Source organism: Pelodiscus sinensis, chromosome 9 (assembly GCF_049634645.1).
Source record: "Pelodiscus sinensis isolate JC-2024 chromosome 9, ASM4963464v1, whole genome shotgun sequence".
Lineage (NCBI taxonomy): Eukaryota > Metazoa > Chordata > Testudines > Trionychidae > Pelodiscus > Pelodiscus sinensis.
In genome coordinates, this window is record NC_134719.1 from 23,372,206 (window position 1) to 23,384,276 (window position 12,071).

Below are 12,071 nucleotides of genomic sequence, written 5' to 3' on the forward strand. Positions count from 1 at the left end.
TCTTATTACAATGTATTTATTGTTTATTGATATTGCCAACCAAGAACACTGATTAGCAGTTAAACCAAAATAGCTATATTTGATTACTAGTCACAAAGTTAAGAGATTAAATTAATTCATGAAATGACAGTCAAATAGGACTACAAAATGAAAGCAAGGCAGACATGGATTCTTCTGCAAGATCCCTGGTTTCCATACATTCTGGTGTGACATGAAAATTTCTGCTGCAGATTAACAAATTCTAACATTTCTACAGTATTAGATATTAAGAGTAATACAGTCAGTACAGAGACCACAATTTATTGTACATACATTTGTTTTACAGAGGGACTGTATTTTCTATATGCTGCATACTTTTATGAAGGGGACTGATGATTGGGGAAAAACCATTTGAGTTCTTGGCATGCAAGGGTGAAAGGGAGCCACTCCTCTTCCTCCCATTAAGGAAAGGGATGGAACTGACATTCAACTCAAAAGAAAGAGGAATGGGATTGAGCAACATGGAATCAGTACATTAACTTGCTATTTTTGGTAAAAGAGTCAGTAGTAAAATAATGAATTGATGACACTGGACTTCAGAGTCACCATCGCATTGGGGATAACTTGGGCAATTACACCTCTCAGAATATTGCCGGGGGCATATTCACATCTGGAAGGCTCTCAGCTATCATAAAGGCCAGAAAGTTAATGGTTTTAAAACCAAAGTCTGGATTTCTGTGGCAGATGGTGAATAGCATCATATTTTGTGGCTACAGAACACATGGGGCCGTACTTGTTGATCTACTTAAAAAAAGGCAGGCTGAAAGCCATATTCTACACTAGCAAAAACTTTCCTGTAATATTCAAGGGAAGCAGTAAGTACAGTTTAGTACAATCTGGATAGGACAGAACCAATATCAGTGACAAGGCTACCACAGAAAGAAAAGATACATTTTATTTTCATTTAGCTGACCTGGAAAAGTACTTATACAGATTAACTCTTTGTTTTTCATTACATAAAAAAGTATTTTCATTTAAGATATCTTCCCTGTCTAAATTAGTGCTTGCTATTACTATAAAATATGTGATCAGCCTTATGTAAAACATGCTAAATGGGCCATATAAGACTGGATGTAATTAGAACAACCATAATTTAAGTGAAAAAACTTTTATTACATGACTTATTATATAAGGAGCACCATCTTTCCCAAAGCACCACTGCTGTTAATGAGGTTTTCATGAGCCTTAGCAACTTTTTCCAATGGATATTCAGGGCCAACCACAGGTTTAAGCCAGTCCGCTTCGATACCAGCAAGAAGCACTGCTTCACATTCATGCATCAACTTCTGTATATTGAAGACAGTATATACTGTAAATCATGTGCACTTTAAAAAGTATATTAGATCATTTATACAAAGTTTTAATCAAAGTTTCACAATTCAAATTCATTTTATTACATTTCTCAGGTGTATCTTAATTCTTCTGTGTGTCCATTTAGAATAAAAAATGTCATTTAAATAAATAACTACAAGTTTACAAGTTATTAGAATAGCTCATCTAAGCAAATCCTTTGAAATAAAAATGCCTTACCTTAGTTGCACAAAACAGACTAACCCCTATTATGCTGGATTCTTTCATCATTGTGTCTCTGGGGTTTATTTCAATAGGACCTCTACTCCCCACAATCTGATATACAAAGGTTTAAAATAAAAAGAGATACTTAATCCAAACATCTTTCCACATTTATAAATTTAGTTTGAAGGCAATGATAGAAAAAACACTTACCATCACCCTTCCTCCAGAGGACAGTAATTTTAAGTCAGTGGCAAGATTAACATTAGCTAGCATTTCTATTATCACATCGACTCCCTGCACACCAGCGAATTCCTGTGCAGAATATAAAAAGAGCTAAATGAGAAAAGCTTACATTTGAGCGTCTGTGTATATTTCACAGGCTGTAGGTAACTTGAGATTTCCACATTACACCTGATGTATCTAAGGCAATTCTGAAAGTCTATCTTCATTATATTGTGACTTATTAGGATCTGAGTTTCTAAATGTTCCTTTCCTTCATGAGAAAGTAAAGCAAATAGGAGACCCAGCATCAGGAAAGTTATCTTGCTATTGCAAAGACTATCATCATCCATGTTCCAGTATGATTGCTAATGAGACTAAACAGGAGAATGAGAAGTGTCACATTCACAGAGTCACCATTACTTGGCTACAAATAGTGAACAGTGAAAAAGTTTGTTTATTAAAGTTTATGATTTAATACTCTTGATATCCATATATTTAAAATGAACAATTCTTCTTTGAGCAGAAATTAAAAGATTGTGTAGTATTTGAGCTCCTATAGAACCCTAATCTTGATTCAAAAGAAAAATATAAAGAGCTGCTTAAAGAATGTTTCATTTCATAAAAATTATGAAAAGACAATATCTAGTTCAACTGGCTGCCAGCACAGAATTGCCATATAAAGTACATTTTCTAGCCAATTAAAAGGAAGATAATTAATAGAAACCAACAGGGATTTTGCATATTATAATGGAAGAAGAGAAAAGCTTGAAGATCTATGAAATCTTCAATCTGGCAATAAATTACCTGTATCTTATCAGCATAATCAGCTTCTCTGTGATTAAACATTTTGTGGGCACCATTTCTCAAAACTATGTTCATTCCTTCTTTAGTTCCAGCTGTACCTAAAACTTTTAAACCATAAGCTCTGGCAATCTGGCATGCTGCTATTCCGACCTGGAAAAAGGAGTTACATTTCCCTTTACCATTTATTTTCCTACTTTTAATATAAATACCATGTATCAGTCTCAATATTTTCTGTGTCAAATTAATTTAATATATGTTTTTATCCATAACATCATTTGAAGAGTATACATATACAACACAAACCAAGGACACAGTGAAAACACTCAAGCAGGGAAGCCTAAGAAGCAGCAGCTTTTGGAGGGGGCCTCCATTCTTAGGCTTTGTCTATGCTTACTGGGAGATGAGCACTGCGACCCTTGAGGGTTGATTTATATCAATCACTGATTGTGCTCCCATCGACTCGGATACTCTACTGGGTCAAGAAGAGTAAGGGGAGTTGATGAAAGAGTTTCTCCCATCAACCTCCTGCAATGGGGATGCTGTGGTATTCAACTAAACTAAAAAAAAAGTACATCAACTCCGGCTATATTACCCAGTAGCTAGAGTTGCGTACCTTAGTTCGACATTGCCCCCTAGTATAGACCTGGCCTTAGGCAGCAAGTAAAGCCTCTTGAACCCTAGTGAGATGCTGATCCTGCCAACCAAACATCTGCATTCCCTACTACCATATACTTTTTATACCACCAATACATTTTATATGTAAGGTGGTATGAGAAGTGTTATATTAATGCCAAGCAGAAGTAAAGTCTTGTTAGTGCCTGAGGACACAAGTCATTCAAGTCACTAAGGCACATCTCACGTTCAGCTGGATCACACTAACTACAAAAATGGTGTGGGAAACGTGAAAGAGGAACAAGCATGCACAAAACTCTGACTCACTTTTGGGGTTACTCCCAACCTGGTACAACCTATTGGGACTAGTCCTGCAGACACTTCTTTGGCTAATTAAGTGCCGTTATTCTCTTCTTTTAGTTACAAAATTACCTTATTCCATTCCTTTAATCAACAGAACTCCATCTGCTGCTATTTATGGCTCTGCCAATGAGACCTGCACCTTATATAAACAAACTGCCTTCCTCACTGAAAAATCCTCATGATAATCACTCCTCCCAGATGTTTATCAACTGACCAATTGAAAAACCAAAGTCACCTCTGACATTTACGTTTCAAATCAACATATAGCATAACTAGCTTATTTCAACATCCAAAAGTTGTTCGCTGAACAACCTGAAAAGGAAGCAAGATTTAAGAATCAAAGTGGAAGTGTATGTCATGAAAGACGTACCACAAACATCCATCATCACTACAGCATGTGTCCCTTTGCCTACTACTCTCTCTTCTCACTATACTTGCAAATGTTTTCGTAACGTCTGCAAATACATAGAGGATAATTGTATGTGTAGACTGTGCCACTATAAAGCAAAAACCTGAGAGTTCCCAGAAGCGTATGAAAGAAGTGGGAATAAAATATCAAACTTCAATTTATGAAATAAAGAACATATTGATGAATGTCCTTGTACATGACAAAGGATCTGAGTTTTCTCTTATGAGACACTTTTATAATCAGCCTTTTGCAGCCAACTGAGTAACTCGGCAAAATTTGGCCAGCTCATCATAGTTTTTTCCAGCCTCTGGAAAGGGGGAGGGCAGGGGCCACTTAAAGTTTAACTGTTCTCTTACACCATTCAGCCTCCTTGTTTATTCAGCAGAGCAAAAGGTAAATGCACAAGCTAGTGGGAAAACAAAGTCCATTCAGGTATGAGATTATCTCTTCCAAAATCTCCCACTTGCTAGTGAGGGTGAGAAATAGCACAGAAAATCCCAATCCAGCCAGTGAGCATTTCCCGCACAACTAGGGACAGTTTACTTTAACTTTTAAAAATACAACTTTTCCTTAACCTTTTCTTGGTGCAGACTTGTCATACAGCTCTTGAACCAGCTTCCGACCTTTCTCTACTTTGTGATTACACCAGGGGGCTCCATACATATTATCTAATAAAGTTCATATGACATCAGCATTTGGGGCTGTATCTGGTCACTTGGGCAGTTTCAGGCTGTTACATTCTGGATGACAGGGTTTAACTGTATGTGAAAAGAGCCTTCAAGACAGAGAATCACTTTGCCTTAGAATCAATCACAAAAATACACAAAATACTTCCTAGCTTAAGTCTTTTCAAAATACTTACTCCTCCACTTGCCCCATGAACTAGCACAGTTTCCCCTGGTTTGGCACAACCTCTAGAAAACAAAACAACAGATATTGAACTACTGAACACATTATACCTTTAGCAAATTCTACTGCATTGTCCAGCATAGTATGTAGTTGGATTATATTAATCAATCTTTTAGATCGCATTCAATATTCTAATTTTCTTCCCTCAAGTTTTGCATTGAGTTCATCCGGATTTACTCTGGGAGTAGAGAGGAGAATCTAGTCTACATCTTTAATAATTCCTGTCCATTAAAAGCTCTGTTAAACATGGGTGTAAGCTACAATAGGAGAACCGGTTTCATGGTGGGTATAGGCATATGAACAACATTGTCTTCAATTTTAGTCTTCAATGCTATAAAATAATCTACCCATACTGTTTCAAAGGATAAATGAGATGCCCCGATGTTTTGTTCTGCTCATTAATTTAGGCTGGATTACCAGTCCTGATTTCTCCTCCCCAGCTGACAAGGCACTTTTGTCTATCACTATAGTACAGAGTCACTAATCAATACCATAGCGATTGGCAGGAATAAAAAATTAGAAGAGCTACAGTTTGAGTTCTGCCAACACCCTCCGATGATAGAAATGATAGAAAGACGTAGATCTTGCAACTACAACCACTCAGTTCAATCAATATGGTGAGAATAGTAGTGAGATAAAGAGGGGTAGGAGGAGGAAAACAATTATTCATTTATTTCAGTCTATATACTTTTTTATTATAGTGACCATCCCACTTCTGGGTGCCTTAAATAAACTTTTAAAAATACATTCTTCAAAACGAAAAGACTGTCAATTACCTCCAGATCACACCTCCCTAATACTAATATAGGCAACAAATTAAATTTAATCCTCCAACAGAATCCCCACCAAAATTCTCCTCCCATCAGTACCCTGACAAAGAAGTCTCCCATCTCTTTATGAAAAAGGTAAGATAACTTGCAGTGTCCCCTGAAAAGTTAAGCCATGGAGCTGACTATTATGGATGGGTGTCTACTGTATAGTTTGTATTTTAAATCTTCAAAAGCAGATGATAGAGTGCTTAGCATCTTACTTTTGGAAGAGTGCACGATAAGCAGTGAAATACGGGATTCCAATGGCAGCACCTTGCTTGAAGTCTAATTTATCTGACAAAGGGAAGACTGTATCAGCTGCAGCAACTGTATACTCTGCATAACCACCAGAGATGGTACCATTAGTAAAAACCCTGTCACCTTTCTGGCAGGAAAAAATAAAAAGGCTTTAGACACAAGTTTCAAGTACTTCAATCAAAGCTTATTATGTAATATTTCTGAAAACTATACATTCTTAACAGGAATAGTAATTGGTAAGGATTATTGTTCGAATCCTTCAACTGGATAAAATTCACAACCTTCACATAATCACCAAGTGGACTGTGTGAGAAACAGGGAACAATATACATTCCAACACATGGTGTGTGTTTAATACTTATTTCCAGCCTGGCAGCTATGGAGCACCAACTGCTTTAGTTCAGGTTGTGACCTTAATATAGCACATTCCAGTTGTTAGAACACTGTAATTTTATGTTCTGATGAACTGTGAGTGTCTAACTATGAGAATCACTGTATGATCTCAATACCTGCATAGTATGTAAATCCCTGAGCTCTGATTTGCTGGCACCTATTATTAGTCAGAGTGCCAAGATCTTCATAATTGCTGTGTGGCTATTTCTTACATAACATCAATATGCAAATCTCTCTTGATTGCCTCCTCTATTCAGCCCTTTCATGCTGTTTGTCTGCCACCATTACTACTCTGATTTTCTTTACCTTCAGTTTAAGCAGAAAATGCCAAAATTTACATGAAAAACTAAAAGCAAAGAAAATAGAGCTGTCAAACAACAGCTGAAGCAAGTTGTTTTTTTAAGTTAACACCTCAGCCTTATTTTCCATCTCCAGGCCAACAAGGCTCTTGTCTCCCCAATAACTGCCATTCTGAGTTCAGAATAGGAGAGTCCCAGCTCTCTACCACAATACAGTTTTCTCACAATTCATATTGTGTAGATAGTCTTTGACCAAGAATCTTACAGTCCTATAAAGAAATAAAAGAGAAGGGAAAAGCCACTGAAATCTTTTCAAACATTTATCTTTAATAGATCAACTTTTCCCCTCCCCAAGAAGAAATAATTTAAACAAAGAGCAGCAGGTAAAATATAACCATTATGAGACAGCAGCTGAGTATTTAAACATTGTTATGATCATCATAACATACATCATAAAGATACACCTTGCATTTTTCCTTTAATTTTAAGTGTGATTAAAAATAACAAAATAACCTCAGGGTCCTCAGGATGAGGGTGATAATAATGATAATAATAATGGAAATAATCACAATAACAATGGGTCAATACAGCACTCTTGATATCTATAATATGCTAGGGATGTTAGATATTGTGTAATTGAAAAGCCATCATGGCATAGCGAGGGAGTTATGCACCCAGGGACAAAGGCAAAATTTGCACTGCCCAGCCCCCAGCTGGACTCCCCACATGAGGCTCTCTTCGGCGCACAGGGCTGTTCGACTTCCAGCCAGACTGATGTGCCCTTTGGCCAATCAGTGGCTGCGGTTTCTCAGAGGGGTGAGTTATAGGTGAGGACCCGGATGCTGTGGGCCAATGGGCAGTACCTTGGACTGACTGGCAGTGAAAAGGATTGTAGTTGCAGACAGGGCCTGTGCACCAGCTGCATTCTGCACATGCTCAGCCTGAACCCCGTCCTGTGCTCAGCTCCCGCTAGGCTGTTTGCGCTCACTTTCGCACCTGCAGGAAATCGAAAGTGGCCAGCGCTCACAGGGTCCTAGCTCCATCCTCACCTCTGCTGCTAAATTGGTGCCTCTCTAGCATGGCTCCCAGGGACAACTGCCCTCCCCACCCCTGGCCATACCACTGACAGTTGTGTAAACACATTAAATCTTAGCAGTCACATGATTATTCAATAGTCCCCAGGGGTGGAGCCAGCAGCCAGCGCACTCTTGGCCCCATTCCCAGGGATTCCCCTGCCGCCGCTCTATCAATTTATCTCGCTATATTTAAGGATGTCATCATGTAGACAATTACACGATTAACTGATAATCCTAGTCTTATCAGTTAATCTTGTCAGCGACACACATCACCCCCTTCTGCCTCTGTATCAGAGGCAGCAAACCTAGGCTGAGAGGGAGTCGGTGCTTGTGAGAAGCTGACTTAAAAGCTGGCTCCCCGCCTGCCTCCTCACCTGCTGCTGATAGAGAGGCAGCAGTGGGGGATGGCAGCAGCCTCTGTTGGGGGAGGAGGTCTGAGCTTGGGTCCCCTGCAGACTGAGGCTGCTTTGTAGCAGCCTCTCCTGCCCCTGTGCTGCTGTCTTTGATAGGGGAAGCAGGCAGCACTGCAGAGCTTTTAAGCTGGCTCCCCCAGCACTGGCTCCTGCCTGTCCCTCCCCTCACCTCTGTAGGAGGCAGCAAAGTGGGAGGCAAGCAGATCTGCATACCTTTACGTGAGGGGAGCCTGCTTGAAAACCAGCTCCCTTCACATACTGGCTTCAGCCTATCCCCCACACTCTCCACGCTGTTGCCTATCAGAGGCAGCAGTGCAGGGCTGAGGATGCAGGCGGATCTGGTGCTTGTGGGGAGCCAGCTTTTAAGTCAGCTCCTCACAAGAACCGGCTCCCTCTCCCCCTAGGTTGCTGCCTCTGACACAGAGGCAGCAAGGGGGCGATGCATGCAGCTGACAAGATTAACTGATAAGACTAGCCTTATCAGTTAATCATGCAGTGGTCTACATGATGACATCCTTAAATATACCTACAATTCTTTAAAATATTTCTGGAACAACAATGTGTAAACAAGACCCCAATCCATAGAGTTAAGCTCCTGCACTTGTGCTGAACTCTACAGAACTATATGGGGCTCTGTACAGATGTAAGGGATTGCTTGGCAGAACAGCTTGCAGGATTAGGGTCAATAATTTGACTCATTTTATGCTTTTAATGGCCAATTAGAGATCCCCCAAAACAAAGGAAATTCTGACAGATCATCAATTTTAGAGGTAGCTATAAGTACTGCAACAATAATGTAGGGAAAGAATAAACATTCACTTTAAAAAGAAAAATAATATAATACCTTGAATACAGTTACATGCTCCCCAACAGCTTCAATTACTCCAGCAACATCTGTGCCAGGAGTGTAAGGTAAAGCTGGTTTTCTAGCATGAGTACCAGAGCGAATATATGTCTCCACTGGGTTTATGCCACACGCATGGACTTTGATTAAGACCTGAAAAGAAAATGTTATTTGTTACATGTCATTGCATCACCATAATTTTGTATCAACAGCTTAGTACTATTAAAACCCTTTACTTGCCTATTAAAGAGTCCTTAGTATTAATGTGAAACAATTTGGGAAAGTCTTTTGTATTCAATATGTAAACTTCATTTAAATAACAAAACTAATTAGTTAAATCGGATGCCTGTGACTTTATTTATGTATATGCTACTCATCCTATTCATATTCAGAATTAAGATGGCTCTGCTTTGGACTCTCAGTCAGTTTATATTCAAATCATTACCATTCAGTGCAATTATCTCTTAGTTTACAGTTATCATTTCCACCTGATTTTCTTTGGGACTTGGCAATAAGACATCTGACAGGAGCTTAAGCACTTCAGGTCCACCAAATTCAGAAACTCTGACAGCTCTCATCACATTTCTTCCAGTTGCCATAGTGATCTGAATATAAGAAGATGAGTAAATGTTGCATTATCTACAGAATCCAGTTTTCACCTCACAGACAAGGGCTCAAACACCCTACTTTTAGATACCAGTTTAAATCCAGAGCTAACTACTGATTTCTTTTCATAGAAAAAAATGGTCTTTCGTCTTACAAATTTGGCAAAGAGAATTACCACCATCTCCTGTGTGGAGATGTGCGGACTTTAAAGTGAATCAAACATGTAAATAACTACATTACAAAAGTATGAGTGTAGTAGTTCTCATATTACACCATTACAGCTTAAAGGAAATGAACTGTACTTTGGGACCCATGGTTGCATCTTACAAAATGAATTTTGAATTTCACTGATAAAAAAAACCGGGTCATATACTAGGGATGTAATAGTGTAGTCAATTAACCGATAAGCAAAAGCTTATAGGTTAATGCTATAGACTACACGCATGTCACCCTCCGCACCAATAAATGTTGTAGCAGGCTGGCCAGCAGCCTGGCTCATGCTGGGTTCACAATTGCAGCTCAGCATTTAAAGTGTATTAGGAGCCAGGCGGGCAGGTAGCCCAGCTCAGTTCCAGCTCATGCCAGGTCTGGGAGCTTAGGCCCCCCGCCCCAACCCACGGACTGCTGCTGCCACCTCACACTCCTGCCTCTGATACAGAGGCAGCAGCAGCTTGGGGCAACAGGCAGCCAGTTCATGAGGGGAGCTGGTTTCTAAATTGGCTCTGCTTGCAGACCAACTCCCACCCTGGCACCCCGCCCTGCTTCCGGCCCAACTCCCGGGGACTATAGAATAATCAATAAGAATCCATGAAGTTAACCAACTCTTCAATTAACTGATATTTAATATCCCTATTGTGTGCAGCATGTTCAGCAAGGGTCTAAAAAGTAGATTTCCAGCTTCTCTTCTTGCTTGTCATTTAAGATAACAAAAATCTCCTTGCTCATCAGCCATCAAAAAATAAAATAAAATGGAGATATTAAAATATATTGGAGGAAACCAGAAAAATGGAATATATATGTACCCTGGGAGGAGTGCAGTTAATACATGTAAAAGCTAGATTGACTATGCATGTTTGTGAATTATTTTAAGGCCATCAAGAAAGGCATACACTGACAGGAATGTGGGAAAAATAGGGCAAATATACATTAGTCACAAAGACATGGAGCTAAAACAGTTCTTCCTTTGGATGATGACAAAGGGCCAAGTGTTAGAGGACGATTCAATCTTACACTTTCCCCCACACCGCCTCCTCCACATATAAGTTACATCAATTTACCGAAGGGTAATTTACACTCCCATATTTTCTGTTTACTACGCAAATGCATAAAATATAGTCATGTCTAAACATCCTGTTTCTACCCTAATCAGAAAGGATAAGTTCAGCCGCAAAATGTGAACCAAGGCCCCAGTTTTGTAACTGGAGGTATGACAGCAAACTCTTGCAGCTGCATAGTATTCCATTATCCATCTACCCAAATCTGATTGCAGAATCAGTGCCTAAGCCAGAAGTATTACCTCTATTGAGCACAGCTCAGGAAATAGACATGGTTTAGAGGTGGTTGCAGATTGGAATTTCCCACAGAAAAGAAATTCCTAAAAGGAAACTAAATGGTTCAAATTACAAACATTTTACTTTTGGCTTATATTAAATATATATAAATATTACCTAATGTCAATTATTAACATTTTAATATAAATCAAAACTAAATGAATCAAAACATTTCAACATTACAGAAGTGAAACAGACATTTTCCACATCAAAAGATGCCAAAATCGACATACTCCCACTAAATGTTTTAATTTAGGCGATTAGTCAGTACTACTGACTCAAAACAATTCTGCTGAAAAAATTCTGGCCAGCTCAAGTTATGGCATAGATATTATTTAATTAATCTTATAGTTGTATGTGTATGTAAGAAATAACCTTTTATTTGCCAAATATATGCTATTTTATCAGAACTGTCTCAGTTCCATTACTGTTCAGATTTTTCATCTCAAAAGGTTCCCAAACATCTCTCACACAATAGAAAAAACATTAAATTAAAATTTCTCTTTGAAGCAGTCATCTTTTTCATACTATGTCTCATCATACTGGTTTACAGGCAGTCCCCGAGTTACGTGCATCCGACTTACGTCGGATCCGCAGTTATGAACGGGGTTTGCTGCCCATCTTCCTGGTCTGCTGGAGACCAGCAGACCAGGGAGACGGGAAGCAAAGCCTCTGAGGACGCTGGCAGCGGGACAGCCGCGGCGCGTCTGGGCTGCCCGCTGCCCGTGTGCTTCCCGGCTTTGCTCCCGGTCCCCCTGGTCTGGGGAGACGTGGAGCAAAGCCGCGGAGCACGCGGGCAGCAGACAGCCCAGACGCGTCGCAGCTGTCCCGCTGCCGGCGTGTTCCGCGGCTTTCCTCCCTGTCTCCCTGGTCTGCTGGAGACCAACAGACCAGGGAGACGGAGAGCAAAGACGCGGAGCACGCGGGAAGCCCAGACGCCCCGCGGCTGT

General features: G+C 39.8%; 1 protein-coding gene across 8 annotated transcripts in view; it reads right to left on the reverse strand.

Moving 5' to 3' along the window:
* Window positions 1-12,071, reverse strand: part of CRYZ (crystallin zeta) — a 15,944-nt gene continuing 3,873 nt past the window's right edge. For 4 of the 8 annotated variants that reach the window (XM_075936268.1, XM_075936262.1, XM_075936267.1 and 1 more), the window contains 8 exons: window positions 9,454-9,570; window positions 8,966-9,118; window positions 5,904-6,067; window positions 4,827-4,878; window positions 2,581-2,730; window positions 1,765-1,866; window positions 1,570-1,665; window positions 1-1,325 (listed from right to left, as the gene is read on the reverse strand). In XM_075936268.1, coding sequence (XP_075792383.1) covers window positions 1,164-1,325; window positions 1,570-1,665; window positions 1,765-1,866; window positions 2,581-2,730; window positions 4,827-4,878; window positions 5,904-6,067; window positions 8,966-9,118; window positions 9,454-9,564 — 990 coding nt within the window. In that variant the 5' untranslated portion in view covers window positions 9,565-9,570 and the 3' untranslated portion in view covers window positions 1-1,163. Of the gene's footprint in view, window positions 1,326-1,569; window positions 1,666-1,764; window positions 1,867-2,580; window positions 2,731-4,826; window positions 4,879-5,903; window positions 6,068-8,965; window positions 9,119-9,453; window positions 9,571-11,087; window positions 11,177-12,071 lie in introns of all 8 variants that reach the window. The other 4 variants (XM_075936264.1, XM_075936266.1, XM_075936263.1 and 1 more) reach the window with 2 other exon arrangements.